The sequence below is a fragment of the Alosa pseudoharengus genome, unplaced genomic scaffold (genome assembly GCF_046254945.1).
Source record: "Alosa pseudoharengus isolate Yale_2024_CS ecotype anadromous, Long Island Sound unplaced genomic scaffold, YU_APseudo_1.1 YU_APseudo_1.1_scf_10, whole genome shotgun sequence".
In the NCBI taxonomy this organism is placed as follows: domain Eukaryota; kingdom Metazoa; phylum Chordata; class Actinopteri; order Clupeiformes; family Clupeidae; genus Alosa; species Alosa pseudoharengus.
The window spans coordinates 17428369-17442250 of NW_027468565.1; the positions used below are offsets into that span (position 1 = coordinate 17428369).

General features: G+C 44.2%; 1 protein-coding gene across 1 annotated transcript; it reads right to left on the bottom strand.

Moving 5' to 3' along the window:
• Positions 1 to 7770: 7770 nt before the first annotated feature.
• On the bottom strand, positions 7771 to 11633 carry alx1 (ALX homeobox 1). The gene is made up of 4 exons (XM_076300836.1): positions 11414 to 11633; positions 10330 to 10634; positions 9405 to 9533; positions 7771 to 8115 (listed from the first exon to the last, which is right to left on the bottom strand). The coding sequence occupies exons 1-4, from the start codon at positions 11631 to 11633 to the stop codon at positions 7771 to 7773; spliced, it is 999 nt and encodes a 332-aa protein (XP_076156951.1).
• Between the last annotated feature and the right edge of the window lie 2249 nt (positions 11634 to 13882).

The window sequence follows — 13882 nt, forward strand, 5'->3', positions numbered from 1 at the left end:
AATTCCAGGCAGGTAGCTCTTTACTTACAGTAAGCAGTGAGCTCTGTCACATTTGGTCAAAAACGGTTCAAAGACAAAGCAGCCAGGGACTCTGAAACTGGCTTGGTCATTAATATGTGGCTCTTCATAAAGACAGAGTGCCTCTGTGTGGTTTTAGAGTGTATTGCAAGCCACATTGTGTTCAGTGGAGTTCTTATGAAGACTGATAATAATTGTTTTGTTATAATGTTCTACAAAAACTTAAATATTTGGGTTGATATTTTTTAGATGGTGACATTTGAGGATGCCATATGTACGTCTATCGTGAATGTGATTTCAAAAACCAGCCTTCTGGAATACAATTTAAAATGTTCCATTCGGTAGTCAGTCTGCTGAACCCACCTTGTGAGTCATCCTGTTATGAGTCATTCTGATTTCTCACTTTCAAACTTAAAATTCATGTCCCTCCAGAAAATTCCTTTTCAAAGTTGTGGTGTGTGTGAGGGGGGGGGGGGTGCCATCAAACTTTTCCCAAAGCATCTGAACCTCATTGAAGCATGGGTCATCAGATCACGTCCCCATCACCGATAAGGAATAATCATTTATCCCTGGTGCCAGCGGGACTCAGGGAGGGGTGATTTATCACTGTCCACACAGGAGAGATTATTTCTGGGAGAGGAGCTTGATAAGCCTCCTCCCCTCTGACCATCAAAGGAGGTGGACGCTCGGCCTAATGAAGGAGGTTTCAGCACCATCCATCATCCTAAAGCCAGGTGTACAGCAGGATTGGCCACAGGGCCCTGGAGGTGGGCAGCTACTATTGACTTCATGAAAATAGCTGTTTTAAACCAACATGTGGTTTCAAGGGGAACTGGATAAAATCAGTGTTAAATGTCAAGCTGAAAAGGAGTCAACCACAATTAACTGAGTTGGGGAGAAGGAAGAAAGGACAGAGCTGTGCTCTGTTACGTAATGTCAACTGTCAAATAGGAAAATCTCTCTCCAAAAAATCTTTACAGGCTACTTTTCTTTTTTGGACTCTCTTTACCAACATCAATATTTCTTCCATCTCTTAGGTGGTGTGCTAAAAATAGAGCAGATTCTACACCTGGCCTGTGCACAGCACAACCACCCTCTGGTAGTGGAGCTGGGTCTCAAATTTAGGCTCTTCCAGATGACAGAGATTATTTTCCAGCCAGGAGAGCAGAGCACGGCTGAGGCTGTGATGATGGAATGAGCTGGGGATTTCAGAGCTCCTTCCCTGGGGAGCGGCCTGGGCTAGGGTGGGGGGCTGGGGCAGGAGGGGTGCAGCTACCCACGGAGCACCCAGCAGAGTGCTGATTATGGGGGAGGGAGAGCAAATATTTGTGGGGTGAAGATGATCCACTGGGGGCATCAGTATGGAGGTATGGAGGACACCCTTCCTCAGTTTATAGTAAGCCCCAGCACACACACTTCACAGAGCATGAGAGAGACAGCAGCAGCCTATCAGTGGGATCTTTGATCCACATGATATGGCATCCCAAAACAGTCGTAAAAAGATTTTTGAAATACGATCACTCATGTAGCAATGAGGGGAACAATACAATGACATCAACTGGGTTCACTTGGCCAATCCCTAGAAACTAACAGAAGACTACAACCACAGCCAATTGACCACTGGTCATTTTTCAATAAGCACAACAATGACTCGTAGACTGCATGTCACGGTGAAGTGAAACAGCAGCTGTGTCACAGCGCCAGCCCAACACACATCACAGAGGCCCGGCCAGACTCGCCGAGTCATCAGCACGCACAACAAAAGGCACGCTCGCTCCTCCAGGGCCACTGTAGTTGTTTGTCTGTCTGTCCACAGCTGTCTGTCTCCTGAGGAAGAAGTGAAAGCAGACGTGGACTCGCTGCATCTTAAATGGGAACAGTAGATGTTGGAGAGAGAGAGAGAAAGAGAGACATAGAGAGAGAGAGAGAGAGAGAGAGAGAGAGAGAGAGAGAGAGAGAGAGAGAACAAAGTACACGGTGGAGATGCATATCTGCAAGGGGAGGATGGAGGTGAACTGATGAGGACACTGTTCAGACAAAGACATCAGCTGTGAGTTTTGCCGCGTAATTTGTTTGTTTTGTTGTCACTGCCAATTAATTGTGTGGTTGTTGTTGTTTGTGTTTGTTCCAGCATTAGCGAACCTCGTTATCACAGCAGGGTGCAACCTCATCTGTATATTCATGAGAGTGACGTCCGTCAGAGCCACACACACACACACACACACACACACACACAAACATACACACACACACACACACATGCACACACACAGCAAATTACAGTTCATCATAATCTCACGGCACACTGGAACATTGGCTTTTCGTTTCCCAGATGTTTTATTTTCTTCTGGTTTGAGTTGTGCATGAATAAGTGTGTGTGCATGCATCTGTGCTTCTGCATGTTCTAGTGTGTGAGGGGGTGGGGTGCGTGGTATGTACACATGTTTACATGTGCATCTCCCATAATGGGAAGCTTGAGACTTACCTTTTTACCTTTAGGTTTAGATTAGTCTCCTACAGTCACATGCAGCCTGCTGACTGCCAGCACTAAATGTTCTGCTTTTCTGTGAGCGACCGCGGATGTCAGACTCCACTGTAGCCACAAAAGGGCCCAAATATGTCTGTTTACCCAGAGGCTGTGCATGGGTTTCCATGTCCCTTTGTTCAAAACCGGTGCATGTTAATGTCTATGGCTGATAAATAAAAGCTTCTCCAGAATGACTTGACAGCGGTGTGGTTCTGAAGCTGGAAAGTGTAAGTGATATGCCCATTAATCCAGTAAACATGACCTGGATGTGGATACCAGGAGGATTTGAACATCCTGTTGGTTTATTTGCACCTGTGCCAACATAGTACTGTGGCTATTTTTTTTTTTTTCATTTTTAAATATTGATCTTTTGTTTTTCTGAATTTGTGGTGCTCAGGCCTCTGCCTCCATTGTCTGGCTGGGGGTTGACTTGTCTCCGTAATTGGATAGATCCAATATGTCAGTGTTATGGTGGTAAGTTTGCCTTGCAACAGCACTCTCCATCTGAATAATTGCCTTTTTCGCTGCCCTCAAACAAAGCACGGCTAATAAAAAAATCACTTCACACACCATAACTCACTCCCCTTGCCTTTTGCAGGAGGAGCAGTTCTGGGAACCCTCCAAAATAAATCACTGTGGTCCAGAGCAGAAACTAGCCGCATAGCTCCTACCGAACATACATTGCTGTCTGGGTTTGGATGAGGGATCGGCGCCCTCTGACATGGCGAGAGTTTCAAAACATCCAGGCCCTGTGGCATGCTGGGAGCTTGCCTGAACAATGGGGCCCGGCTGAAACGTCCATCAGAGCCGAAGTGGCGCAGCAGAGAGACAAAACACGGAGACACAGAGGGGGAGAGAGAGAGAGAGCAAAGAGAGAGAGAGAGAGCAGAGAGGAGGAGAGAGAGAGTAGAGGGGGGGGAGAGTAGAGAGGGGGAAAGAGAGAGTAGAGGGGTAGAGAAAGAGCAGAGAGGAAAAGAGTAGAGGGGGTGGAGGTGAAGTCCTCTGGTTTTCCACCACTATTGAGTACCTGAGGTAACAGAAGAAAGGATTGAGAGACAGAGAGGCATAGAGAGAAAGGTAAGAAGTCTTGCAGGAGACAGGATTTCGATGTAAAGTATGTGGAAGGAAGCGAACAATGAGCAGTGTGAGGCAGTGTGTGTGTGTGTGTGTGTGTGTGTGCATGTGTGTGTGTGTGCCCGTGTGTGTGTGTGTGTGTGTGTGTGTGTGTGTGTGTGTGTGTGTGTGTGTGTGTGTGTGTGTGTGTGTGTGTGTGTGTGTGTGTGTGTGTGTGTGTGTGTAAAAGAGGACAGTAATGCTGAAAAGGCTTTAGATGAGCCAGACGTGGAGTGTGAGGAGGCCTGAAGAGGATAAGGTTCATCCTGCGGGATTCTCCCCGACTCTTGTACATCTGGGGTCTGTGCCTCTGTTGTTTCAAATGAGAGACAGAACACATATATGCACTGCTCTTTCATGTGTCGAGGCCATTTGTGAATTATGGCATGTATCTTATAGGGAGCTGTGAAATACATCTACATAGATATATGCAACTTCAATGCAGTGAGAGTTTTAGATTTAGACAAGGATAGTCTAATAAAGTAGAGAAGACCAGTGGTTGTTGAAGGAAAAGAAACAGAATCGAAAGAGTACGTTGGTGCATCGGCTGTCAGAGAACTTTTAGGTCTAGCTCAAGCTTGTGCTGCGTCCCAGCTCCTGTCAATTTAATTATCTACAAGTAGAACCTGACCCATCACAGGCAGCCAGACCAGGGGGAGAGGAAAAACAATCAAAATGGCAGCACACAATGTTTTAGTCTCCGAGTTCACTTTCCATGCTCCGGCGTTCCCCCAGCAGGCCGCTTTGCCTCCGCTCCCCTCTGCTTCCCGTCGAGGGCCACGGTCGAGCACTGATGTCAGTCACTCCGTCCGTCCGTCCGTCCGCAGGGGAGGTGATGTCATGCGCTGGCGACGAGGGCAGCATTCCCCATTTGTCACACCGCGATGGCGCAAACACAGCCTACGCAGGGCCCCGGACCGGAGCGCACGCCTCCACACTCCATAGCCGGGCGCAGGGCCGCTCGCAGCGCGGAGTAACCCGACGCCCGTCTGGGGTGCCGGGGTAATCGCTACGCCAAAAAAAGCCACGGTAACAAAACAAGGCTGTCTGTCTCTTCCTAATTGAATTTGGGAGCCTTCCGGCTGTTGTGCTCTCGTGGCCTGATGTCAGAGCTCTCTGGCACCCGGTCCTGGACGTGCAGCTCCCCCCACCCCCACTGCTGGTGCTGCCTGGACCTTAGGATCCAGGGTAGCCCTTCCAGCTAACCTCTGGTCTGGACAGGATAGCCACAAGCCAACTGTTTCGTTTGTCACTTCAATGGTGCAACATGTTATCTTACAAACTTGTTGCTCAAAGTATGGCCCCAGATCAGTTGAATTGTGTGGGGTAATAATCCCCTCAAGAAGTACACTAAACACTGATTGACAATCAGTGATCATTTCTGATTTCTGATGCAATCTGTGGTCTCCTGCTGAATTTGACAGACTCTAGAGTGCGTTTCCTTAAAAAGTCATTGTGCAACCGGCATTGTAAAATCTAAAGAGGCTTGTCATTTGCACACTCTGCAGTCGTAACCATGATAGTTGCACAACAACATGGGAAAAACATCCTGGGATGGAATGGAAGACACTTTTCAAGCAGCCCTTTTAGCTGTAGGATGTTCTAACCTCTCAACACCGTCAGGCATTTACTTGCCTGATTCGTAAGTGCTTCACCTCATGACCCTGTGCAGTTAATTCAGTTATGGCCATGCCTTAACCCATGACCCTCCCCTGACTGCAGTTATGTCCGGAGTGGATCCAGTGACCCGGCACAGGTCTGCCAAACCTCCACCACCTCTGGGCCAACTCTGGCCCAGAGTCCACTGCCCTCTAGGTCTAATTTGACCCATTTGCCATGTTTCAACTCCTTCCATACAATGTACAGAAAAGATGCACGTAACATAGAGACACTGACAGCAAAGCTGATTTGTCATGCTCTATGAAACAGACTGGAGGTGAGCTGGGTCTTTATTGTGAGTAGTGGTGCGGAGCGTGAGCAGTGAGGGGTGGGTGGTCCCTGGAGCCCCGTGCGCTGCTCCATCGCTCATCCTGCCGCGTCTGATGTAGCGGCGCGTCTTCACCCAGACAGCTCCACTGAAGAGCCCGGCCAAGCAATCCTTCTCCTCGGCCCTCTCCTCCCCAACGAGCACTCCCACACACACGTGTGTGTGTATGTGTGATAGAGAGAGAAAGTGTGTGTGTGTGTGTGTGTGTGTGTGTGTGCATATATTAATGGCTGTGGTTCACCTCGTCAGGTCAAACCCATTCGGGCTGCTGATGGATCTAGTCTGCAGGAGCCGGCACAGGACGTGTTTCTCTCAGATGTGCAGCAAGCTGCAGAGGCTCATCTGTCTCAGGACGAGTGGCCAGGCCGCCCTCCCCCGAATCACCCCACCCGTGGCCGGCCCACGGCCCTCACCCTGAGGATGGGGTGCTAAGGGACAGAGTGTGGGCGGTCAACAGTTGTTTTTGGAATGAGAGTTTTTGGGGCGCAGTTGACGGCCATTCAGATACATGGATCTGCCATATTAAGGCTTCATATCGTATAACCTACATCCGTAGACATGTGCACTGCACTGCACCCCCCACACATTACACACAGACACAGTTAGATGGTGAGCAGAGATATCCTCATCGTATACTCTCTTTAGCCCTAATCGCTGTAATCTCAGCTTCACTGAAAATGAGGACTACCCTCAATGAGCCTTCAAGAATAAATAAAGGTTGAATAAAAGCCGAAGGCCTAAGTAACTCTTCCACACAACAATAAAGTCTGACTGAAAACACACAAGTAAAGTTGGTCCTCACTGCAGCAATTTCCATTCTGCATATGAGAGGGATTTTTTTTTACTATTGCCAGGGCTAGCTAACTTTTTTAAACTTTTTTTCTTAGCTGGCCAAAACCACCATTTTATCCTTTTCAAATGATAATTTAAGAAAAAGTTTTACGGGTACTCATCTTGACATTTACATCCTAATATGATGATTCTTCCGAAAAATTTTAACAAGAAGCAAATTTAATTTTTTTTAAAATTACGTTGCCTTCTGGGGATAAAGCCACAGATGAAGTATAATCAAAAGGTACTTAAACATACCTGCTTAAAATGATCACAGAAAGATTGTATAGGATAGAATAGGTCAGTGAAGGAAATTGGCCAGATATAGTCCAGAATGATTCTACTTCTCAATATTCTAATCTATGAAAAATAATTTAAAATGTCGATATATATTTATAGTCAAAATAGCAAGGGTAGCCTGTGAACTAGTACCAACAAGTTTGTCAATTAATTTCACATTCATTACACAAGAGGAAAATCGGCACAGTATTTTGTGTTACATCATTTAATTTGATAAAACTTTGACAGAAATTATATTATCAAGGAGGTCTGGCTGTGCCACATCACAGACAGAGAGCTCTCACTCCTTCTGCTGGGTCTGCAGACCGGGTTAGTACGTCAGTTTCTTCTCCGAGCACCACAACCTCTGACAAGACATAGCAGATGGAACATTATGGCGCAAGTCTTAACCCTCCCGACGGCAGAGTTAACGGCTGGCTCATTTAACGGCATTTCTTTTACGTAGACAGTGCTCAGATACGTCCCAAACATCTCGTAAATCCTCTTTTTTCAGACACAAGGCCAATGTCTCTGCATTTACAAAAATGTTGTCAATATATCTCCAGAGACGGATTATAGTGGACATAGAGCATTTCTGTGTTGGGACACAAGTCACTTATTGCACCTTACATTTGCCTACTAGAGACACAACAGCTTCTTCGTCAGATGTTCCGACGCTGCAGTGACTGTGCCGTGTGTAGAAGCCAAGACTACAGCCTGTAGCACAGACACATCCAATTCTCCTGCTGTGACACAATGGAAGCTTCCAGAACATGCTGCCCGTGCGAGGATGTGGCAGTCTGAGGCAGGACAACCATCGCGTCCCTGTGGTAGTCCAGCGCCTGCTCACTCTCTACCTCCGACATTCACTCTTAATAATAATTATTAATATTACTGTTATTGCCATCATCATCATCATCATCATCAGTTATTATCGTTAATGTTGTTATTGAGTTCACATTACCCTGGCTGTGTTTAGAGTCTGTGCTAGTGTGGGCTGGGCTGGGCGGTCAGCTCACATGGCCCAGGAGATGTTGGCCGTGTGCTCTTTGGCCTTCATGCGGAGCACGGCTATGCTGGAGGACCGCCGCTCAAACTCTGGCTTGGTCTCGAAGGCGGCCGCGTGGCCATTGGGCGGCGGGGCCAGGAGCGAGTCGGCGAAGAAGTTGTTGATGGAGACGTGGTTGACGCCGAACTGGTTCTGCTGGTGGTTGGGGAAGCCCACATAGCCGGTGTGGTCGGCGCCGCGGGGCGAGTGGGGGTACGGGGACGGGACGCAGGGTGGGGAGCCGCGCGGGAGCATGCAGGAGGACACCACCGAGCCGCCAGGGGAGTTGGCCGTCCACAGGTTGTTGGGGATCTGAAAGAGACAGATTGGGGCCTGGTCATTGGTCAGTCTAGTAGCATAAGGGTCTGGAGTGGCTACAAATGTACAGAAGTGTTTCTGAAGGATATTCCATTCAGTGTCTTTCAAAGCTCTCCTGATTTTGTACTGTATAATGAGGGAGTGGTCAATCAACAATGTGATACAAGTAAAAGCAAATGTTATTATTATGCAAAGCATAGCAAAGAGAAAAGAGAGAGAGAGAGAAAACTTGATTTTAGAGGAGTTGCACATCCAGAATCAAACCAAATTTTGGATTCATAAAATTTGCTAAATTGTGTATCACATCAGTTTGAGGTCATGACACTACCTCTTGGAAAATGTGAATTCTTGGAAAATGTGACGAAGTCAAATAGGGTTAAATATAATTCTGTACATCTTAAACAAATATGAAAATGACAGGATAAGAAAACAAAGCAAAACATTGTATTTTCTAACCTTCAAAAAATGCTGTCAACATTTAAGGCCCAAGTTTTGCAATGCTTTTCAAACCAGGACAAATACAGTGGAACAATTGTACGTCCTCCAGTTAGCAGCAGCACACTATAAAACCAAATCCCATTTAACTCTATTAAAAGAGATTGGTTTATTGTAATGTTTATAGGAAACATATGAGAAGACACAAAATATGCTCAATGGAATTTTTGACTGGATGTTGGCCAGGGCATTGAGGTCTCGTAGCTGTGGTGTTTAAATCTTCAAAGAAAATCCCACGCAATTATATTTGTCAGTTATCGTGACAGCGTCTTCTATCCCAAAATGATCAAAATGACCACACCCAACGTATGGCTCTTCTCTGATTACGCTGTTTATCGGATTCGTATAGATATTCTTAACAAGTGAACAAGAAAGTCTTACATTTATTTATGATAACGTTTTCGCGATTCAAATGAGAGCGCAGTGTGTCTGCGCCAGACAGACTATTCATCATTGCTTAGGTGAGATGTTGGCCTCTGTGCCGGGAATCCCACAGGCGTGTCACTGCATTACAATTCAATGTCTTATCTAGAATAATGTTCTAAATAATGAATTTCAAACCACCCTGGACGTGATATAATTCAGCATGAACTTCAAGCGGCCTTCTTGGGCGCGAGTGATAGGTCTGTCCCGGGTGGAGGGGTCAGTGGATTCGCAGTTAAAATAATTGAGCTTTCAGCAGCGCAGTCCAAAGCGGTCAATTAATCACCCAACATTCTTACTATTTTTGCACTTTTACGGAACGTCTCATTGAGACAGACAAATAATGAACAGGTCCAAAAACTTGCCTGAGAATAGCTGTCTGTTCTCGGTAGCACAGATAAGTCGTACGTTGCAGCAAAGTGGCTTTTTGCTTGCTGAATCTGCCCATACCGCTCTCTTTTACGCCATTTTGCCCTTCTGTTCTGAAACCAGACCTGAGGAGAAAATGTTTTTATATATTAATATTGACAGGCCTATGTAAAAGAACATCTGCATTATACAATAATGACTGTACATATTAACGTTCTATAAGATATTACCAGTAGAATACAGCAAAAACCTTTCCAAACAGGAATTTAGTTTTGAAAACCTGGCAACTATTTAGGCAGCTACAATCAAAATGGTTAAACTAAATTGATCACCTTCCTGTTCGCGTTTGCTTTTTCAACTCCTGGAATGTTTTGAACAATTATTTATCATCTTCAACAGTAAGTTATTTACATATTACAAGTTAAATATATGGCTGCATGAAACACAAACACATTCTATCACCAGTAAGAAGGGGACAGCCGTAGCCTACTGGTTAGCGTTTCGGACTTGAAACCGGAGGGTTGAACCCCGACCAGTAGGCACGGCTGAAGTGCCCTTGAGCAAGGCACCTAACTCCTCACTGCACCCCGAGCGCCGCTGTTGTTGCAGGCAGCTCACTGCGCCGGGATTAGTGTGTGCTTCACCTCACTGTGTGCTCACTGTGCTGAGTGTGTTTCACTAATTCACGGATTGGGATAAATGCAGAGAGCAAATTTCCCTCACGGGATCAAAAGAGTATATACTTATACTTATACTACTTAATATCATGCAACTTTAAATCACTAGTCTTTTATAGGTATTGCCCTTGAAATGCCATCATTTCAATGTAAGTGTACCTTAAAAAGTCAAAGTTCCTCGACTTATTAGTACCACTAGCTGGGTATGCTATACAGACAATTAATCAGCTGCTGGTGATCTCACCTGGACTCGGGCCTCCGTGAGCTCTGTGCGCATGGCCAGCTGTTCTCTCACGTACACGTCCGGGTAGTGCGTCTTCTGGAACACCTTCTCTAGCTCCTCCAGCTGAGCACTGGTAAAGGTGGTGCGGTGCCGACGCTTTTTGCTGCTTGACACATTGCTGTCACACTTCTCGCCGATTTCCTCCAGGTCCGTTTTCTCCGAGCCCGGCGCGACTGGCGACGCTCTCAGATTGCAGCAGTTGTCCATAGGCCTCGACAAATCCGAGTGTAAGCTGTCCTCCTCGCTTTTAGTAGTACAGTAATTTGCTACAGGAGAAGACAAATATACATTTTAGCCACAAGAGATCTAAACGTTATTTTAATAACAAAGTGATACGTCATGGTGGGTGACAATACTCATAGTAAACCGGCTAGGAAACATAACCACAAAGAAACTAGTAACAATATAGTAACTCATCTTGCAATTATTACAAAAATGTGTGTGTTGAAATGGTTCTACTACGAAAAACGGCTTTTTTCTATTTCATCAAAATAATAACAGCTATCCTCAATTGACAGAAATAGAAATAATGGACTTGACTTCAACGCAGGTATTAAATTGTAAACTTATGTCTACATTTGCACACATATGCGCACTCCACACAGATGCACACAGCTATTTACACTCCTCACTATGAAAAAAATATAGGTCACACAATTACATTTCAGGAGGTATGTAAGCCTCATGCCCAATAAAACACAACCAGAGAAATTTTATTTTTTAATAAAATATGGGCCGAGGTCAATTTTGGCTAACAACATGTGAAAGTGTAGCCTACTAAACTGATTAACTGCAACATTTTCACTCAATGATGAAGAAAAATAGAAAGTTTTCTCGAGAAACATTTGCCTCTGAAAGTGCATCTTTTTGCCAATCAACAGCCCGTTTTTAACTCACATTATGGCTGAGCAGTTTGTTAAAGCGTTTCCATAATGCTTACGGCAAGTCATAAAGTTGACCGATTTGTGTACAGAATATAGCTTACTGACAAGAAGATGCAATACAATGCAAAGAGATTTCCTGACGTGTAAAAATAACTTCTTACTGTTTTGGTTGTCACAGGGCGAGGAGCGGTCAATCCGCGTGTGGTGCTCCGAATTCTGTAACGAGAAGGCCTGTACACATTTGGGCGAACTCTTGTTGTAGTACTGCACCGCGTCCAGACCGTCCATGACTTGGTCCAGCGTTCCCCCAGATCCCATGTAGTAATCGCCCTTAAGTGCTTGACTCTTCATGGCAAACTTGTCGCTCATGTATTCCATCATCGTCTAGAGGGCCCGTAGCGCGTGCAACGCTTGTCAAAGTCAACCCAAAGCTGTGCTGATGCTATACATTAAAGAGAGTGGCAACACCCCTTAAGCCAATTATTTGTGAAAGCCGTTAATTTGTCTTGTCTTAAAGAGACCAAGAGCATCTCTTTATAACTGCAACAGCAGCGGGCCGCCTAGAAAAGCCTCCCAGCTTTTGAATATGGAGATGGAGAGGCTCCACCTCCTCTATGAGAATCGAAAGCGCGCATGTTGTCCACTGCTAAAAACTTTAGACGTAGCATAAAAAAAAGAAATGACATGATTGTAGGTTGTATGCAAGTTTCATCAACTTATGTTAAAACGACTATGCCAACAATCTAGCGTAACAACCAGAGATTACTTAAACTGACACAGCAAATTGTTAAATTAAGTAGACCAACATTAAATAGCTGGTTATCTATGTGCCATATTGCAACTATAACTTAACTTTGAAGTAGACTTTCAGTGACAAGGATTTTAAACTTTGGAAGGATTTGGGCTAGGCCTACTTCTTTTACCATTAGGCCTATTAAATGAAGTAGACACTGAATAGCTGGTTATCTATGTGCCATACTGCAACTATAACTTAACTTTGATGTAGACTTTCAGTGACAAGGATTTTAAACTTTGGAAGGATTTGGGCTAGGCCTACTTCTTTTACCATTAGGCCTATTGACAAATTATTTTCCTGTTTTTAGCAAATATTATCTCATAATGTCAGATTTTCCCTTGACTATCAAATAATAATAATAATAATAATAATAAACAATCTTGTAGTAGACCAAAACATTATTTGATTCAAATGCTTTTTAAGACAAGGAGCATAAATAGCTTATATGAATAATAAAGTATTGAACAGACTTAAGAAGGCTTACTTAATAAAAGAAAAAAATCACAATGAGAATTGAGTTATGTTCTTATATTTAATACATCTAAACATTTTACATTTTATTGTAATCAATTTAAACGATTCAATTTATAATGACTATACCAAAACGTTTTTTGCAGAAAACTGTTCTGCAAAACTGAGATTTTTTCCCAAAAGATCAAGTAGTTCGTAATGCCTTGCATAATCTGATAAATACAAATTTCTATAGTAAAAAACAGTATATTAGTATGTGGCCTATATTATGTGAAAATGCTTAAATATTTCCCCAATATATTTAAATAGTCTAAATGAAGTCAGTGTGTCATGTCTGAAGGCCCAGCTCTGCTAATCGAATTAAAGTAAGAATCTCTGGAACTTTGCATTGGTGAAAGGGACTAAGTCAGGGAGCAAAGCGCAGTCGAATGTTAGAATGTCAGTGGATTGTAAAACGCCTATATGCATTTAAGAATGTGCACGTTTGTAAACTTAAAATTGTCAGATGTCGGTAAATCATGGGGTAGGTTACAGCTTGTTTAACCTGTCAATACATCATTGTTTAAGAATTAAACAATACCACAGATCCGCATCCGTTTAAGGATGAGTTTCAATTAGGTAATTCGTGGTTATTCCAAGTGGCACTGCTAATGATACACGTAAGGAGACAAATCAGTAAAATAAAACCTTTAAGCAATGGGCTGACATCACACTTTCATCCATGTAGCCTATGATATTTTTACCTCTGCGTAAAAATGAATAACTTCACGGCAGCTCGTTTTGCAGTCGCTATTGCAGTGATAATCAAACCTAGAAGATTGCTGAGGGCTGTCCCCTTCTACCCTGATGTTTGGGTGCAGAGAATCCTCTGGCTACCCCCACAAATCATACCACCTGCAAAGCTAGCCATATCTAGGCAAGTTCGCTATTGGGTCACCGATAATACCTAGGGTTGGCGGGTGCCACACCACAAAAATCAAAATAAATAGGATTGCTCTTAAGTAGCAGGGGGGTTTCTTATTGGCTTCTAAAATGACCCCGCAAGCGGCACCACGCTGAGGAGAAAATGCGCAAAGTTCGTGGCGGTTTGTTGAGATCTTGGACTGGGAATTCAAGCCACTAGCATCAATTCCTCTGAAAACGTTTATTTAATTTCCTAAACTCTCTGCAGAAGATCTTACATATTAATATAACTTTACAAAAAATGCTATACGTAAAAAATGTCAATGCTAAACGGATTGATGTTAATTCGACAGAAATATTGATGCCAGATGCCATCATTTGCAAACTGAACAGCGGCATACGTTTTTCTGTCTCTGGGGTAATAAGTAGCTCAATAGCTACAAGGCTGTAATTCCTCAAT